The 13423-nt window shown below is 35.9% G+C and overlaps 1 protein-coding gene and 1 long non-coding RNA gene across 3 annotated transcripts; both read right to left on the bottom strand.

The window, feature by feature from the left end:
• Positions 1-334: 334 nt before the first annotated feature.
• Positions 335-3765, bottom strand: LOC112203976. 2 transcript variants are annotated; one of them, XR_002937635.2, is made up of 4 exons: positions 2566-3765; positions 2211-2321; positions 1477-1762; positions 335-630 (listed from the first exon to the last, which is right to left on the bottom strand). It is a non-coding gene; the product is annotated as an uncharacterized LOC112203976 (long non-coding RNA). The 2 variants fall into 2 exon arrangements; XR_002937634.2 differs by having other exon boundaries at positions 1477-1793.
• LOC112203713 (imidazole glycerol phosphate synthase hisHF, chloroplastic) lies at positions 1182-13207 on the bottom strand. Its single transcript, XM_024344637.1, has 8 exons — positions 13100-13207; positions 10231-10293; positions 10015-10097; positions 9758-9827; positions 7013-7118; positions 1688-1734; positions 1477-1588; positions 1182-1198 (listed from the first exon to the last, which is right to left on the bottom strand). The coding sequence occupies exons 1-8, from the start codon at positions 13205-13207 to the stop codon at positions 1182-1184; spliced, it is 606 nt and encodes a 201-aa protein (XP_024200405.1).
• Positions 13208-13423: the final 216 nt, after the last annotated feature.

Genomic DNA, 13423 nt, shown 5'->3' on the forward strand with positions numbered 1-13423 from the left:
AAATATGACAACCCTGTAATTTCGTTGCTTTTGACAATCAGTAAAACACATAAGGCGACAACTTGTTGCGACGACCCAGAGTCATCACATTTTCAATTTAGCGAGAAATTTAGACCTTTTACGACAACTTTATATAGATATGCAACATCGACATAGTAGTCGGAAATATAAAATGCAAGATTAAATGTTTGTTGTAAAAAATTACACGCGAGACTTCTTATTTGTCATGTATAAAGATATGCAACATCAGCATAGTTGTCAAAAACAACGACATTTTGTCGCTGTAGCATTTTCGTATGTGTTCATTTTTGTAGCTTTTGATAGATAGTAAAGATGAGCCGACAAAGTAAGAATATATTAACCCAAAGTATTCTTTACAATCAATACCAATTCAAAACAGTCTATAGATCCTTGTGTACTAAATCCAACATACTACTAACCAAATTATTGGTTGTTGGTTTGCTCGAAAGTGTTGCAATTAATGAACTCCTCATGTTCCAAGATCACTTCCCCAAATCTTGGAATATTTGTCTACTTGCTCTTGCACTTTGAACTCATCACTGGAGACTCATTTGCCACACTGAAAGTTTTTTTTTTTTTTTTTTGAGGTTTTGTAGAGGCATGTGGCACCTGCAGGGTAAAACAATGATTCAGTTCTAAGAAATAATAAGTGCTTGACAATGAATGGATATCTAACATACAACAACAAAAAATTGTTAGAGGAATACAAGGGAAATATGTTTCAAATGCGTGTATTGATTGTTTGAGAGGGTGGTCTAAATTCTAAAACACTAGACAATTAATGAAAAACAACGAACACCGAAAGATACAAGTCACACAACAAGGAGTCAAGAATTGAAACTCCACAAAGTTAACACCAGAAAATGAATAAAAAAAGACATAACATCAATACATCAATTTGCATGCCTTACGAAATGTTATTGAACTTCTGCTCTAAATATATTATACTTCCAAAATACAAAATATACATGCACTAGACTTTCCATTTTTCATTCATGACTTGCATCCTCCAGATAATAGAACTAGAGAGGGAAGAAATTTAATCAAAATAGGAAAAAAAAATGAAGAAGAAGAAATTAACGAAGGAAAAAATTGTAAAGCAATGTGAAATTAGATCAGCACCAAAAAGTTGCTGGAACTTGGATATGCTCTGTATCCAATCATTCAACATCAACCCCTGCAAACTATAATTAATTAATTTAACCAGATCAACAAAGTCCTCACAGAAAAGCTCAATAATCTATTAATCCTGCATTACTAGCATTTATTTTCAGGGTAATATAAGACATTTATTAGGAATGCAAATTAAACTCATATATACCAAATAGAAGAAGGTAGTAGTACACAAACTAAAGACAAATAAACAAATGATAGATTCTAATAACTTTTACCTTTCCAACGATTGCATTCAAAATAGATAACAATTGTAAACTTGAATATAACAGCAAAAGATACCTGAAGTTCCAGATTTTGCTATAGTTTCCAAGTTCTTGATCAAGTCCTCCTTTGTCATACCTATACCCCAATCAAGTATGGACATGATTCTCTCTCTTTTGTCTAATTTAATCTGCATTTTGTTATTGCAAATAAATAGACAATGCTGAATAACATGTCATCTAGTAGCACACTTCATACTATTAAAGCAAAGCAAGGAACATCAACTAACCTGAATTTTGAGCTTAGTGTTATCATCTTCACCCAAAACTTGGTAATCTGTAGGCCAGAGCCAACATAAAGCAATCTGGTACATTGATTTAATTTAAGGCCCCTTACTATTGAAAACAGAAAGTTAATAAAAACACAAAATTAATCATTCACAGAAAGTCAATGAAAACAAAGATGAGGAGAATAATGTCAAAGACACCTAATTCCTGATTAATCATTTACAAGGATTTGTAGCCTTAACATGACAAATAACACAGTAGTCATTAGATGAACAGAAATGCTTTTAAGATCCAAACATAGAAAGAGCTTGCAACATAGAAGTTATGAAACTGCCAGTAAACTAAGATTATTATTATTAATATTCTCAATGGTTGTGCAACATAACAGAATTTGCTTGTTTTTACAAACTCAAAGCATGAAGTTGAAGCAGTTGAAGAAAATGGAACAAGTAATTGCAATCTTTTACCATAAACACCAAATATAATAGGAGCAAACGATCATAAGGGAAGGAAGGGACTACTCACCGAATACAAGTGTCTGTCTGGCTCGGCTTCACCAAACACCAACTGCCTCTGCTTCAATCAGAGCTTTTCTCGAATTGGTTTTTTACTTCAATTTGGGGTTTTGACACCTAACTGAATACAGGGCATCCTCAAGGTTAGTATAGTCTGAATAGATGAACAACATATATAATTGAAACAACCAACATTGAATTCAAATTGGCAACCTGAACAATACCCGCCATTTTAAACCCACATCTAATTTACATACCTAAGTAATTGTCCAAATTGGCAACCATATATTTTCATAAAACTGGACTCCGATTTGAACCCAAAACCGATTTGATCAATAGGATTGAAGAGAGTCCATAGTCCATACCTTGGAAATAATAGAAGCAACGAGCTCATGGGCATCGGTCCGTAATTCCGGTTAGAGATTGAGACAGTACCCGAGATTCTCAACGTTTTGTGGTGACAAGAAAAAGAGTGAGGCGAAACAGATAAACCCAAATTTGTGGGTTTTGTACAAAGATTAGGGAACATGGGTTTTGAGGCTAGTGAAGAAGCGAAAGTAGCAGCCATGGAATTGATGATGCAGAGGCAATCATGTCATGGCCTTGCTGTCATTGATTTAGAGTTGGGGACAAAGATAGTGAGACTTTCAGGGACGCAAACGAAGTCTGGGATTGGAAGAATATGGCCGTCAGCCTCCCTCTCTCTCTCTAGCAGACTCTTTGAAGTCGTAAGTCGTAACTACTAACTAGGTTTTTATTCTCTCTATATATATATATAATTTTTTTTTATATTTATCGGATTGAAACCCTCTCATTTTTATAATTTGAACCTTTTTTTTTTTTTAATTCAGATGGCTCCTTTTTTAAAAACAAAAACAATTATTTTCATCCAAAATCTATATTTCGTATTATTTAGAATTTAAAATATAAGATTTTAGAAACCATTGTCAAATTTTTTTTAACAAATTTCATTGGAAAGCGAGCTTGTGGTGTATGGATTGTAGCCTGACGATCCGAGTAAGGTTCTTGCCTTGTTAGTAAAAGTCGTATTTCTTTAAAAAAAAAACAGATAACTATTAAGGCGCCGATTTGGTACCTTGTATAAGGCGACGATCTCTAAATTAATTCAAAAGTACACACAAAGCATATAGAAATCAAAGAGCTTAAAATAAAAGCTATTTTCCTCTCTCAGTGAGATTATTCTTTCTCAAGCTTGTTACTTAGATTACTCAATCGATTCTCTGCTCTGTCAGGCTCATCCTTCGTTGGATTTAAATCAAATGGTGGAGAATAACAAGCTAATTGTGTTCACCTACTCATTCACTCTTCTTTGTGGTTAAAATTTAAATGTTGACTATGCATTTTCATGATATAAGTACGTAATGTTTTAAAACATAATATCGTCAAGTTCATTTGGTAAAGAATAAATCAAATTAGAGATTTTTTAGGTAACCAAGTGTGTCATGTTGATACAGTAAAATGACCCTAAGGCTGAGTTGATAACAAAAGGCCTAGGTTGAACTTGATAGGGAATTCGAAGTGGAAATGGGGTTAGAGTCCTTAAGGACCTGAATTCATATGTTACATGGAGAACAAATGTAACATAATTCAAGAATGTTATTGAAGCTTACTTCTACAAAAAGACAATGATCTGATACCTCTATGAATATCTTATGTTCTATATGTTCTTTCATAGTTTATGATGTAAATTTCACCTCGACAAGAAAGGAGAAACCAAGTTATGAAGTTCTAATAGTTGCACAAACAATAAATGACAATTCATATAAGTCACCGCCTAATTGGTTTTCGACGAGGAAGTTCAAGTTCTCACATAATCATTAAGCGACAATCCATAGAAGTTGTCGACTAAGAGGTTTTTAATGAGGAAGTTCAAGTTGTCACATTAACATAAAGCAACAACCTGTTGCCTAATTAGTTTTTTTGCGTGAAATTTAAAGTTGTCACATAAACATTGAATGACAACTTGTAGCAGTCGTCGCCTAATTGGTTTTCAGTGAGGAAATTCAAGTTGTCACATAAACATTGAGCGTTAATCTGTAAAAGTCATCACCTAATTGGTCTTTTGCGAGAAAATTAAAGTTGTCACATAGACATTAACCGACAACTCATAGAAGTCGTTGCCTAATTGGCTTTCAATGAAGAAGTTCAAGTTGTCACATAAACATTAAGCGACAACGTGTAGAAGTCGTCACCTAATTGGTCTTTTGCGAGAAAATCAAAGTTGTCACATACACATTAAGCGACAACGTGTAGAAGTCGTCGCCTAATTGGTCTTTTGCGAGAAAATCAAAGTTGTCACATACACATTAAGCGACAACGTGTAGAAGTCGTCACCTAATTGGTCTTTTGTGAGAAAATCGAAGTTGTCACATACACATTAACCGACAACTCATAAAAGTCATCGCTTAATTGGTTTTTAGCGAGGAAGTTCAAGTTGTCAAATAAACATTAAGTGACAATCCGTAAAAGTTGTCGCCTAATTGATTTTCAGTGAGGAAGTTAAGATTGTCATATAAACATTAATCGATAACTCAAAGAAGTTGTCACTAAATCAGTCTTCAGTGACGAAAATCTAGTTGTCACATAAACATTAACCAACAACTCAAAGAAGTTGTTGCTAAATCAGTCTTCAGTGACAAAAATATAGTTGTCACATAAACATTAACTGACAATTTGTAGAAATCGTCACCCAATTGACAATATGCAAGGACATAGGTGTCGCATAATGTCACATGGGCGACAACTGTCAATTTCTTGCAAATACCTACTTTATGCGACAAATTGGTTGTCGCTGATGGCATCATGTGCGACAACTGAAATTTCCTCGTATTTGCCAAGCTTTTGTGACAAATTTTGGGTTGTCACAATGAAATTCCTCGCTTTTACTATTTTCTCTTGTAGTGTGAAACGCTCACTAAAATGACTACTTAATTGGGAAGGGATATGATGAACTATGCTCGTGCGTTTCCATGACAAGTTCTGGATTTACAATTGTTGCGGTTTATGTTGATAAACATTATTGGAACTTGAGAGTTAAGGGAAACCGCTGAACACTTGAAATCCAAGTTTGAGATGAAGGACCTTGGGAGAACACGGTTTTGTCCAAATTTAGAACTTGCATACCCTGTCAATGAATGCTTTGTCATTTTGATAAAGTCAAGATGCACTCCCATGGCCATCTGTAGTCTTGACCCTAAGAGGGTTACGTTTCCTCCCAGGGATGATGACGAAGACATGTTAATTGGCAGAAATGTCTTACCTAAGTGCAATAGGTGCATTATTGTACTTAACACAATACAAGACCGGACATCTCATTTGTTATGAACTTGTTGGTTTGATGTAGCTCTGCGCCAATGCGATGTCATTGAATTGATGTAAAGACAATTTTTCGATACTTAAAGGGTACAATCGATATGGGCTTGTTTTATCCTTACAGAGAGAAAAGGAATGATAGAAGAATGAGATCGGACCTCATTAGCCAAAGTGGCGCCGTCCATAAAATGGCCACCGGTCATGTCCCCTCCGCCTTCCATGGTGTCTAGCGTTCTCCTCATCCCCTCCATCAAAACGATGGTGATGTTTTGATGGGTTTAGCTGATGCAGGCTATCTCTTTGACCCCCACAAAGGTCGCTCCTAAACGGGTTATGTCTTTACATGGGAAGCACTGCGATATCTTGAAAGTCTACAAAACAGACCCTTATTGCTACTTCCTCGAATCATGCAGATATTATTGCTCTACATGAATCAATGCGTGAATGCATATGGTTAAAGTCCATAGTTGGATATATTCGAGGAACTTGTGGTTTGAAGTCTACCACAGATGAACCTACATGCATTTATGAGGATAATGCAGCTTGTATTGAACAAATAAAGTTAGGTTTCATCAAGGGCGACAACACCAAGCATATATCGCCTAAGTTCTTTTATTATCAGCAACAACATACACTTCTAAAGATTGAAGTAAATCAAATCCGATCAAAGGATAATGTAGCGGACTTATTCACTAAGTCGTTACTTAAATCCACCTTCGAGAAACATGTGAAGAGCATCAGATTGAGAAAGTTATCTCCTATGATCATAGCAATTATGGGGAGATGTTGACATCAGGGGGAGGTATGATGTCTAAATGTTTGATCTTGAAGAGTGAACGACATGTTGTACTCTTTTTCTCCTCCTCGAGATAGTTTTTTGTCCCACAAGGTTTTTCACTCGAGCAAGGTTTTTAACGAGGCAACGATTGAAGTGTCACCACCAAGTTTGAGCGTCACAAGGGGGAGTGTTGAAGAATGTTGACATTCAGTGTGCCTTGTCAAACTAGGATTAGTTCTATGATTGTAATAGGAGAGAAAGTTCTAGAATTCCTTGTCCTATTCGGATTAGTTTCCTTGTATCATAAAAATATGTACTTTGTAATCCTTATATATAGGGCTCCTATTATCAATAGTGGAACACATCTATTCTCCCAATTCTCTTTGCTTTCAATATCCTAAAACAACTAAATCTATATCAAATCCTTTCCCTTGACCTGAAAATCATCAAAGAGTTAATATACAATTGGCAGAGACGAACTAGTTTAAATGAGTATGGAGAACACAAAAAAGAATAGCAATGCCTTCCTGAACACATGTAGATAACTTCAAACATTTTGGCATCATCTCAAACTACGCTGAGTGATATAAACTAAAGATATGTGGGAGGATAATAAGAAGCATAACATGCAATTGGTTAAATGTATTGACAACTTTCTCTTTGCATATGCAAGCATAAGGAGTGCAAAAAGTGAACTTTACCATAGCAATCAATGCAGTTTAGCAGAATTTCTCCAGCTCGGAGCTCCTTAACTGCTTTTGCAAGCTCATAAGCTCCAATTGGTCTGCCTTCCCAGCCACAGTTAACCTTAAGAACAAACATCAGATAAGATGTTAGTATACGATAAGAAAAACCTTGAAATGGAAACATCTCAAGTTCAGTTGCATCAGAGAGAGAGAGAGAGTTGATTGGCTCATTCAACAAATTATTTTATTTATTGCACACATCAAAAAAGGGCAGGAAGATCTGCTTACATAATAGATATAGGTTAAATTTGAGAAATGAGATAAGCAAGGTGTGACGTGAATGTGTATTGTGTTTATGTGGATGGCATAAGTTTCTCTTAGCTCAATTCTTCCTTCTAAGGAATTGAAACTCTTTACCCACGTGGTAATGTTCTGGTGAATTGAAAACACTTGATGGAACTAGGAAAATAATTAAAACAAACAACACAGGAATTGCTAACGCAGTGTAAACCTCTCACTGAGGAAACTTCACTGCGAGGCTTGTAACGTAGCCTACACGACGATCAAATCCACTATTTCGGAAGAGAATACAATTACAAGTAGTGATATTGAACACAATCACTTTACTAGCCTCATGCTAACTTGTTTACAAATGAAAGACCTACACTACTCACTTAGATGAATAAATGTAGACTTTATATGATCGATCTCCCCCGCAGTCGCTTGTATCAGGATCTCACTGATCTCAAGTATGATGTAAGAGATGAATGTAGTGAGCAAGCAAAGTGACTAATAATCAAAGAGAGTTTTTCTGGAAAACAGTTTGTGAAGATTATCCAACACACAATGGAACATCAACTCAAAAATGAAAAACCCTACATACTCAAACCAGTCTCGGAACATTTTACAGGAGTCCAAGACTCCCCCTTTCCCAAATCTCTTTAACCACAAAATAAGATAAACAAGGAAAGATTTTCAAAACAGATTTTGATATCCAATCAATCTTCACTAACTATGTGCAATTACAATCTTTATCCCATATGAGTTTTGAAAATGCTTTTAATACAAATAAGATCTCCAAATCAGTTTCAGTAAAAGCACATCAATCTAGATCCACGATCCACGCAAATATGAATGAAATGCAGACTACCTTTCTTAAGAGATCAGTGAGTCTGATCAAAAGGCCAAGAATCCGATCCTTCAATCTTCATGGAGCACCGGGAAAATAGGAGAGAATTATTCTCCTAATCTTTTGCGGACATGGAGAATGCATGTTTTCCCTATGGGCACGAGCCGCACAAATTGCACAAAGCTAACCCATTTCATGAGCATGCTCCAAATTCAAATATATGTGATCTTATACAGATGTATTCTCTCTTTTTTTTTTTTTTTTTAAGATCCAGAAAAAAAAAAACAATATATAGATGTTTTACTTTGAACCGTAAACATAAAGAACACAAGAATACTTACTGTACACTGATATAAACATTCTTTGCCATTTGGACCTGAAATTAATAATACATACCAAATTCAAAACTTTCCATGAAAGACAGAAGCCAGAAAGAATATTTTACATGCATAAAAAGAACAACGGCCAATCCAAGCAACAAAAAGGAGAACAAAATCAAAATTGTCTCCTTACCTGGATTTGTTACTCTTATAGTCTTGAACTTTACATCATTTTGATTTTTAACACACTATGTGAGGATCAATGCTTACAACCACAGCCTGCAACACATAGTACAATAAACTTAGAAAGAATTAATCTCATTTCTTGCAAAAACAGAGACACCTTGGCAGATTGAAAATTTTCAGCCATCTAAGCAGAAAAACATCACAAGTGAAGAAAAACACAAACGGATGGTTCCAATTTTCTTTGAATTGAATTGTGTTTATTTAACCTTTACATGAAAGAGTAAATATATAGACATAGAAAAGAAAAAGAAGACTAAGAAGATTCACACTACAAAGGAAAAAGAAAGAAGACTAAGATAATTCACACTACTTGAATCCTACCTAAACTGATTACAATAGAAGAAAGTCAATAAGAAAGGACACCATGCTTAGACTTGCTTCACCATCCTTTAAACTCCATTGAATGAGAAAGGACTATTTATTTGTGCCATGCTGCAGTAGCACCACCATGCTTGCTTTGAAATAATAGAGGATTCACCACATGCACAAATGTAAATTGCAAGTTAACCATCTCTTGACCATATCACCAAATCTTCAATAACAAGCAACAGTAGAGTTTGAGATCCTCAACAAATGCTCTCGAGTAAAAAAACTGAAAACACGAAAGTTGGAAATTTCAAGGCTACAGTTAAGCAAATAAAGATCTTTTTATTTTGTTCTAGTTTCCAAGTCATGTTACTAGCCAGAACTAGAATGAATTCTTGAAATAGTACAACAACCAGAAGCCAAGGTAATGATCAACAAGGAAACCAATGAACATAAATTGAACAAATATGAACTATTATGACTAATTGGAACCACAAAATGTTACCATGTCGTGAAACTGTGCAGATCATCTCAACAGAATATAAAGGAATTGAAGCATTATGGGTATGCATGCATTGACAACTAGACAAAGATTGAAAGATATAACCTGATTTCCAAAAACCCTAGATATCTACTCTAAGCTAGTTTTCCCACTTTTCACCTAAAAAACCAGTTGAGAACTATCAGAGCAGGCGTCCCACAGATTAATTTGTGCATACTTGCAGATCTGAATATGAGAAAATGACAATCATTGCATACTCCATTTCTTAAATATTCTTCTACAGCATAAACTGCATCACTTCCAATGGAGATCTTATCAGGCCCACATCTAAAATATTATGAAGCAACTTCCAAGCTAGAATAGTGCCTGAAAAGAAGAACGAACATATAAAATCCATGTCCATACCACGCTACATTTGACTGGTCATAAAACTTTTGAGTGGAAGCTATGGAATTATCACTGGAGAAAAACAATAGAAGATCCAAATTGGAGCACCCATGGGCCATGACAATACTTGCCAGTTGCATTGGTAAAATCTCTAATACCACCTCCAACTGTAAATGGCACGAAAATATTTTCCGATGCATATCTCAATACCTAGAAAACATGGAAAGTAAACAGTAAATAGGAAAATACTTAACGTGCAATGTCGCAACATCAACATTTCAATATTCTCTCCGGTAGACATTGAAAACTTTAGGTTAAACATTTACGAATACTGAATATAAACCTGTAGCATAGGCAAGTCACCCAAAGGGAAGTCCCGGAAACCGGTAATATTCAGAAAGTTGACCTGCAATTTCAAACCAAGACTTCAAGCACAGTACAAAAGCTTTTATTATTTATTATTATTATCACTCGTTTGGTGTAAAAGTGACAGGACCCGCCTCGGATTTCACCCTGAAATCCTAAGTGGCCATGCGGGGCCCACCTTAGAAGAAATTCTTCCAAAAATTTGGCAGAATTTCCCCTAAAATGGACTACCCAAAACCTGTAGAAATGAAATTTACACTTCTAAATCATTCATCCATATTCTCCCGGAGCCACCCTGCTCCCCAAATCACAACGTTCTCCAATTCACAAAACACAAATCTCAACTTAACAACATTAGTTCCATAGGTAATCAGAGCAATTCAACAGAAAGGTAAATAAGGAAAACATAATTCAAAAGCAAACACGGAAGCCATGCTGTTGACTATGCCTCAACTCTATGTATGCCCGACCTCAACTAATTTCGCCTGCAAACTGGGCATTTGAAACCGAAGGGCTCAGGGGAAAGTAATTGAAAACACGTTAGTGTGAGTGGACAAAAAAAAAACAATTTTAAACAAAAGGGATTTTATACTTTCCCACATTTATTTCTTTAAAAACTCCCGATGCATGCAATGATTAAGGAAACCAAAACGAGAGAAGTTCTGCTCAAGAAAACCGACTAGCCCCGCTAGTCACAAACAACTGAAAAAAAAGATTGAAACTCCGATACTCAACAAAACGAGACCAGCGCCGCTGGTTAAAAGGAAATCGGACTAGCCCCGCTAGTCAAAATAGTATAAAGAGTAGGGGAAGATGATAGCCACCCAGGCTCGGGTGATAGCCTCCCAGGTTAAAGTACTCCTATTACTCCCGTAATATACCCTTACGCCACTATGTGTAGCGATAGGATACTGGGCTTTAGAATTACTGTCACAAAGACAGTAACCAGCCACAAAGGCAGAGGGCTTCGGTGATCCCATCACCTCGCCACAAAGGCGGAAGATCAATGCTAGCAATGATAATAGTCACCCAAAGTATGGCAAAAAGAAAATCCGAAAACCACATAAATCCATAAAGCTTCCCCCAAAATCTCACAGTAAGCTGAAAATATCATCGACGGGTCCCACACGCCAAAAGCATCTCAAACCAATAGCGGAAAGGCGAGATCAAACAAAATCATAATTCTCAAACCGAAATCGTTGCTAAGGCATTCCTAATGCCAAAACCAAAGATCGAATAAATAAACAAGGAATAATTTCATCGAAATCCCATTTCGAAAATCTTTCAGAGATCTCAAATTGGTGAATGAAAAATAAATATGAAATTCCGGAATCACCTCGGAAAATAATTCGTCGAAAATCAACATAAATTATAAATTCGAATCCGAGCATAACAAAATAATATCCGAAATTCACAACCGGAATAAATCATAATCACTTTATGAAACTAATCAATGAAAGTAGTTCCTCGAGATAAATCAAAATCAGAAATCCGAAAACAATTATATGCTCAAAATGTAATATGATAAATGACTAGAGCATTACTTTAAGAAATAAATGCATGCATTATTATTTAAAAACAACAGTCCACTCACAGTACTATTCTGACGATCACGTATACGAGTTCCTTCTTCGAGCCAGAGCTCAGTACGTCGCCCTGTACACGATTATATTCTGTAAGCAACAATTCGATAATTTAATACGAATCCCATAATCAAATCCTCACAAATCATCTCTCCACTTCTTCTTGGATTCTTTCCAACTTTTACCTCTAATACCAATTCGTTATCTTAAAGGTTCCAAGGCAGAACCAAGAGATATCCGACGGTCGGATTCTCGTAAATCTATAATGGAATTCTAAATTACAGAAATTCATAATCAATTAAAAACTTCTCCAATTCCAACCAAATTCACATATTCAACCTCTACAAAATTATAGGATTTAACTAGCTAAAAATAGAATTTAAATTCTGTTTAAACGTCACCACTGTTCACGTGCGGCACTGTTCACTCGGCGGTCAACTTCTCCGATGGTCACCAAATTTTGGCAGAAGCTTCATCTCAATCCCCCTAGCATTTTTCTCAACTACACCAAGTTCAGAAAACAACTAGAACTACCTCAACAATTAAGAAAACAGTAAACCCCCAATTTGTGAATAGTGCCCGGATTTCAATCTAAAAAATCATCCAATAAATCTATGCAATATTATACTTAAAAGAAAACCCATGAGGTAAGGAAGAGATTGATACCATTTTTGCTGCTGGAAATTGCCGGAATCAGCGCCAGAAGATCTCTCTCTCTCTCTCTCTCTCTCTCTCTAGTTTCTGTCGTAAAAGATGGGGGAGAATGGCTGGAAATGGGGCTGATCAGCCCCTTTTAATTAAGGTGTGATGAAATGACCAAAATACCCCTCACACGAAAATACTCATAACTTTGGCATACGAACTCCGATTTTTACGTACCACATATGCATGCGCTCGGTTTAACGTCTCCTACAACTTTTATGAAGGAAATTTTCTCAAATTTTGACCCGAACAAAAAGTCAACTTTTAGGGACACTAAAAGTATCGAAACAAAGTAACAAGTGAAAATAGTTGTCGTTTACCGTCCAAATAACTAGTGAACTGGTAAATTGAGGTACAAGACGTTACAAAAAGTACAATAGCTACTTTGATAATGAATAGCAGTGAAATATGTCCCAACTCAAGGAGGCATTGTATACCTGATCGGCCGTCTGTGTAATACTGTCAAGCAAGCTCCACAGGCTTGCCAAGTTCTCTCACCTATCAAAGATTCTAATTAGTAAAAATAGGAGCTACTTTCATGACTTGATGAATAATCCGAACCATAACCAGACGATAAACAGATGTCCGATACGACTTCCACAGGCTTGATATAACCAGAACGACAACAACATCGCCAAAGTAAACATTTGTCTTTTCAAGTGACGTCATTAATCCATAAGCACAAAGTTATGCTTTTTCTTCAAGACACCTAGGTTCCTTTAGGTCCTGTGCACAAAGAGAAAGGATATCAAACTAGATGTGTTGAAAAAAAATACAGAATGAACAGTAATAAGATCCTTGAGTGAGGTTATAGAACTACATGATGCACCGAAGGATGAGGGTTTTTTAATGTGACAATTTGCACCCACTAATCAGGTTCAAAGA

The sequence above is a fragment of the Rosa chinensis genome, chromosome 5 (assembly GCF_002994745.2).
Source record: "Rosa chinensis cultivar Old Blush chromosome 5, RchiOBHm-V2, whole genome shotgun sequence".
In the NCBI taxonomy this organism is placed as follows: domain Eukaryota; kingdom Viridiplantae; phylum Streptophyta; class Magnoliopsida; order Rosales; family Rosaceae; genus Rosa; species Rosa chinensis.

Bases quoted from the DNA above. Each gene is read 5' to 3' on its own strand.
- LOC112203713 (XM_024344637.1), bottom strand. From the start codon at position 13,207: ATGACGTCACTTGAAAAGACAAATGTTTACTTTGGCGATGTTGTTGTC. The intron at 9,828-10,014 runs GTATTGTCATGG...ATAATATTTTAG, and splicing joins TTTACCAATGCAACTGGCAA to ATGTGGGCCTGATAAGATCT. The intron at 1,589-1,687 runs GTTAGTTGATGT...AACAAAATGCAG, and splicing joins ACACTAAGCTCAAAATTCAG to ATTAAATTAGACAAAAGAGA.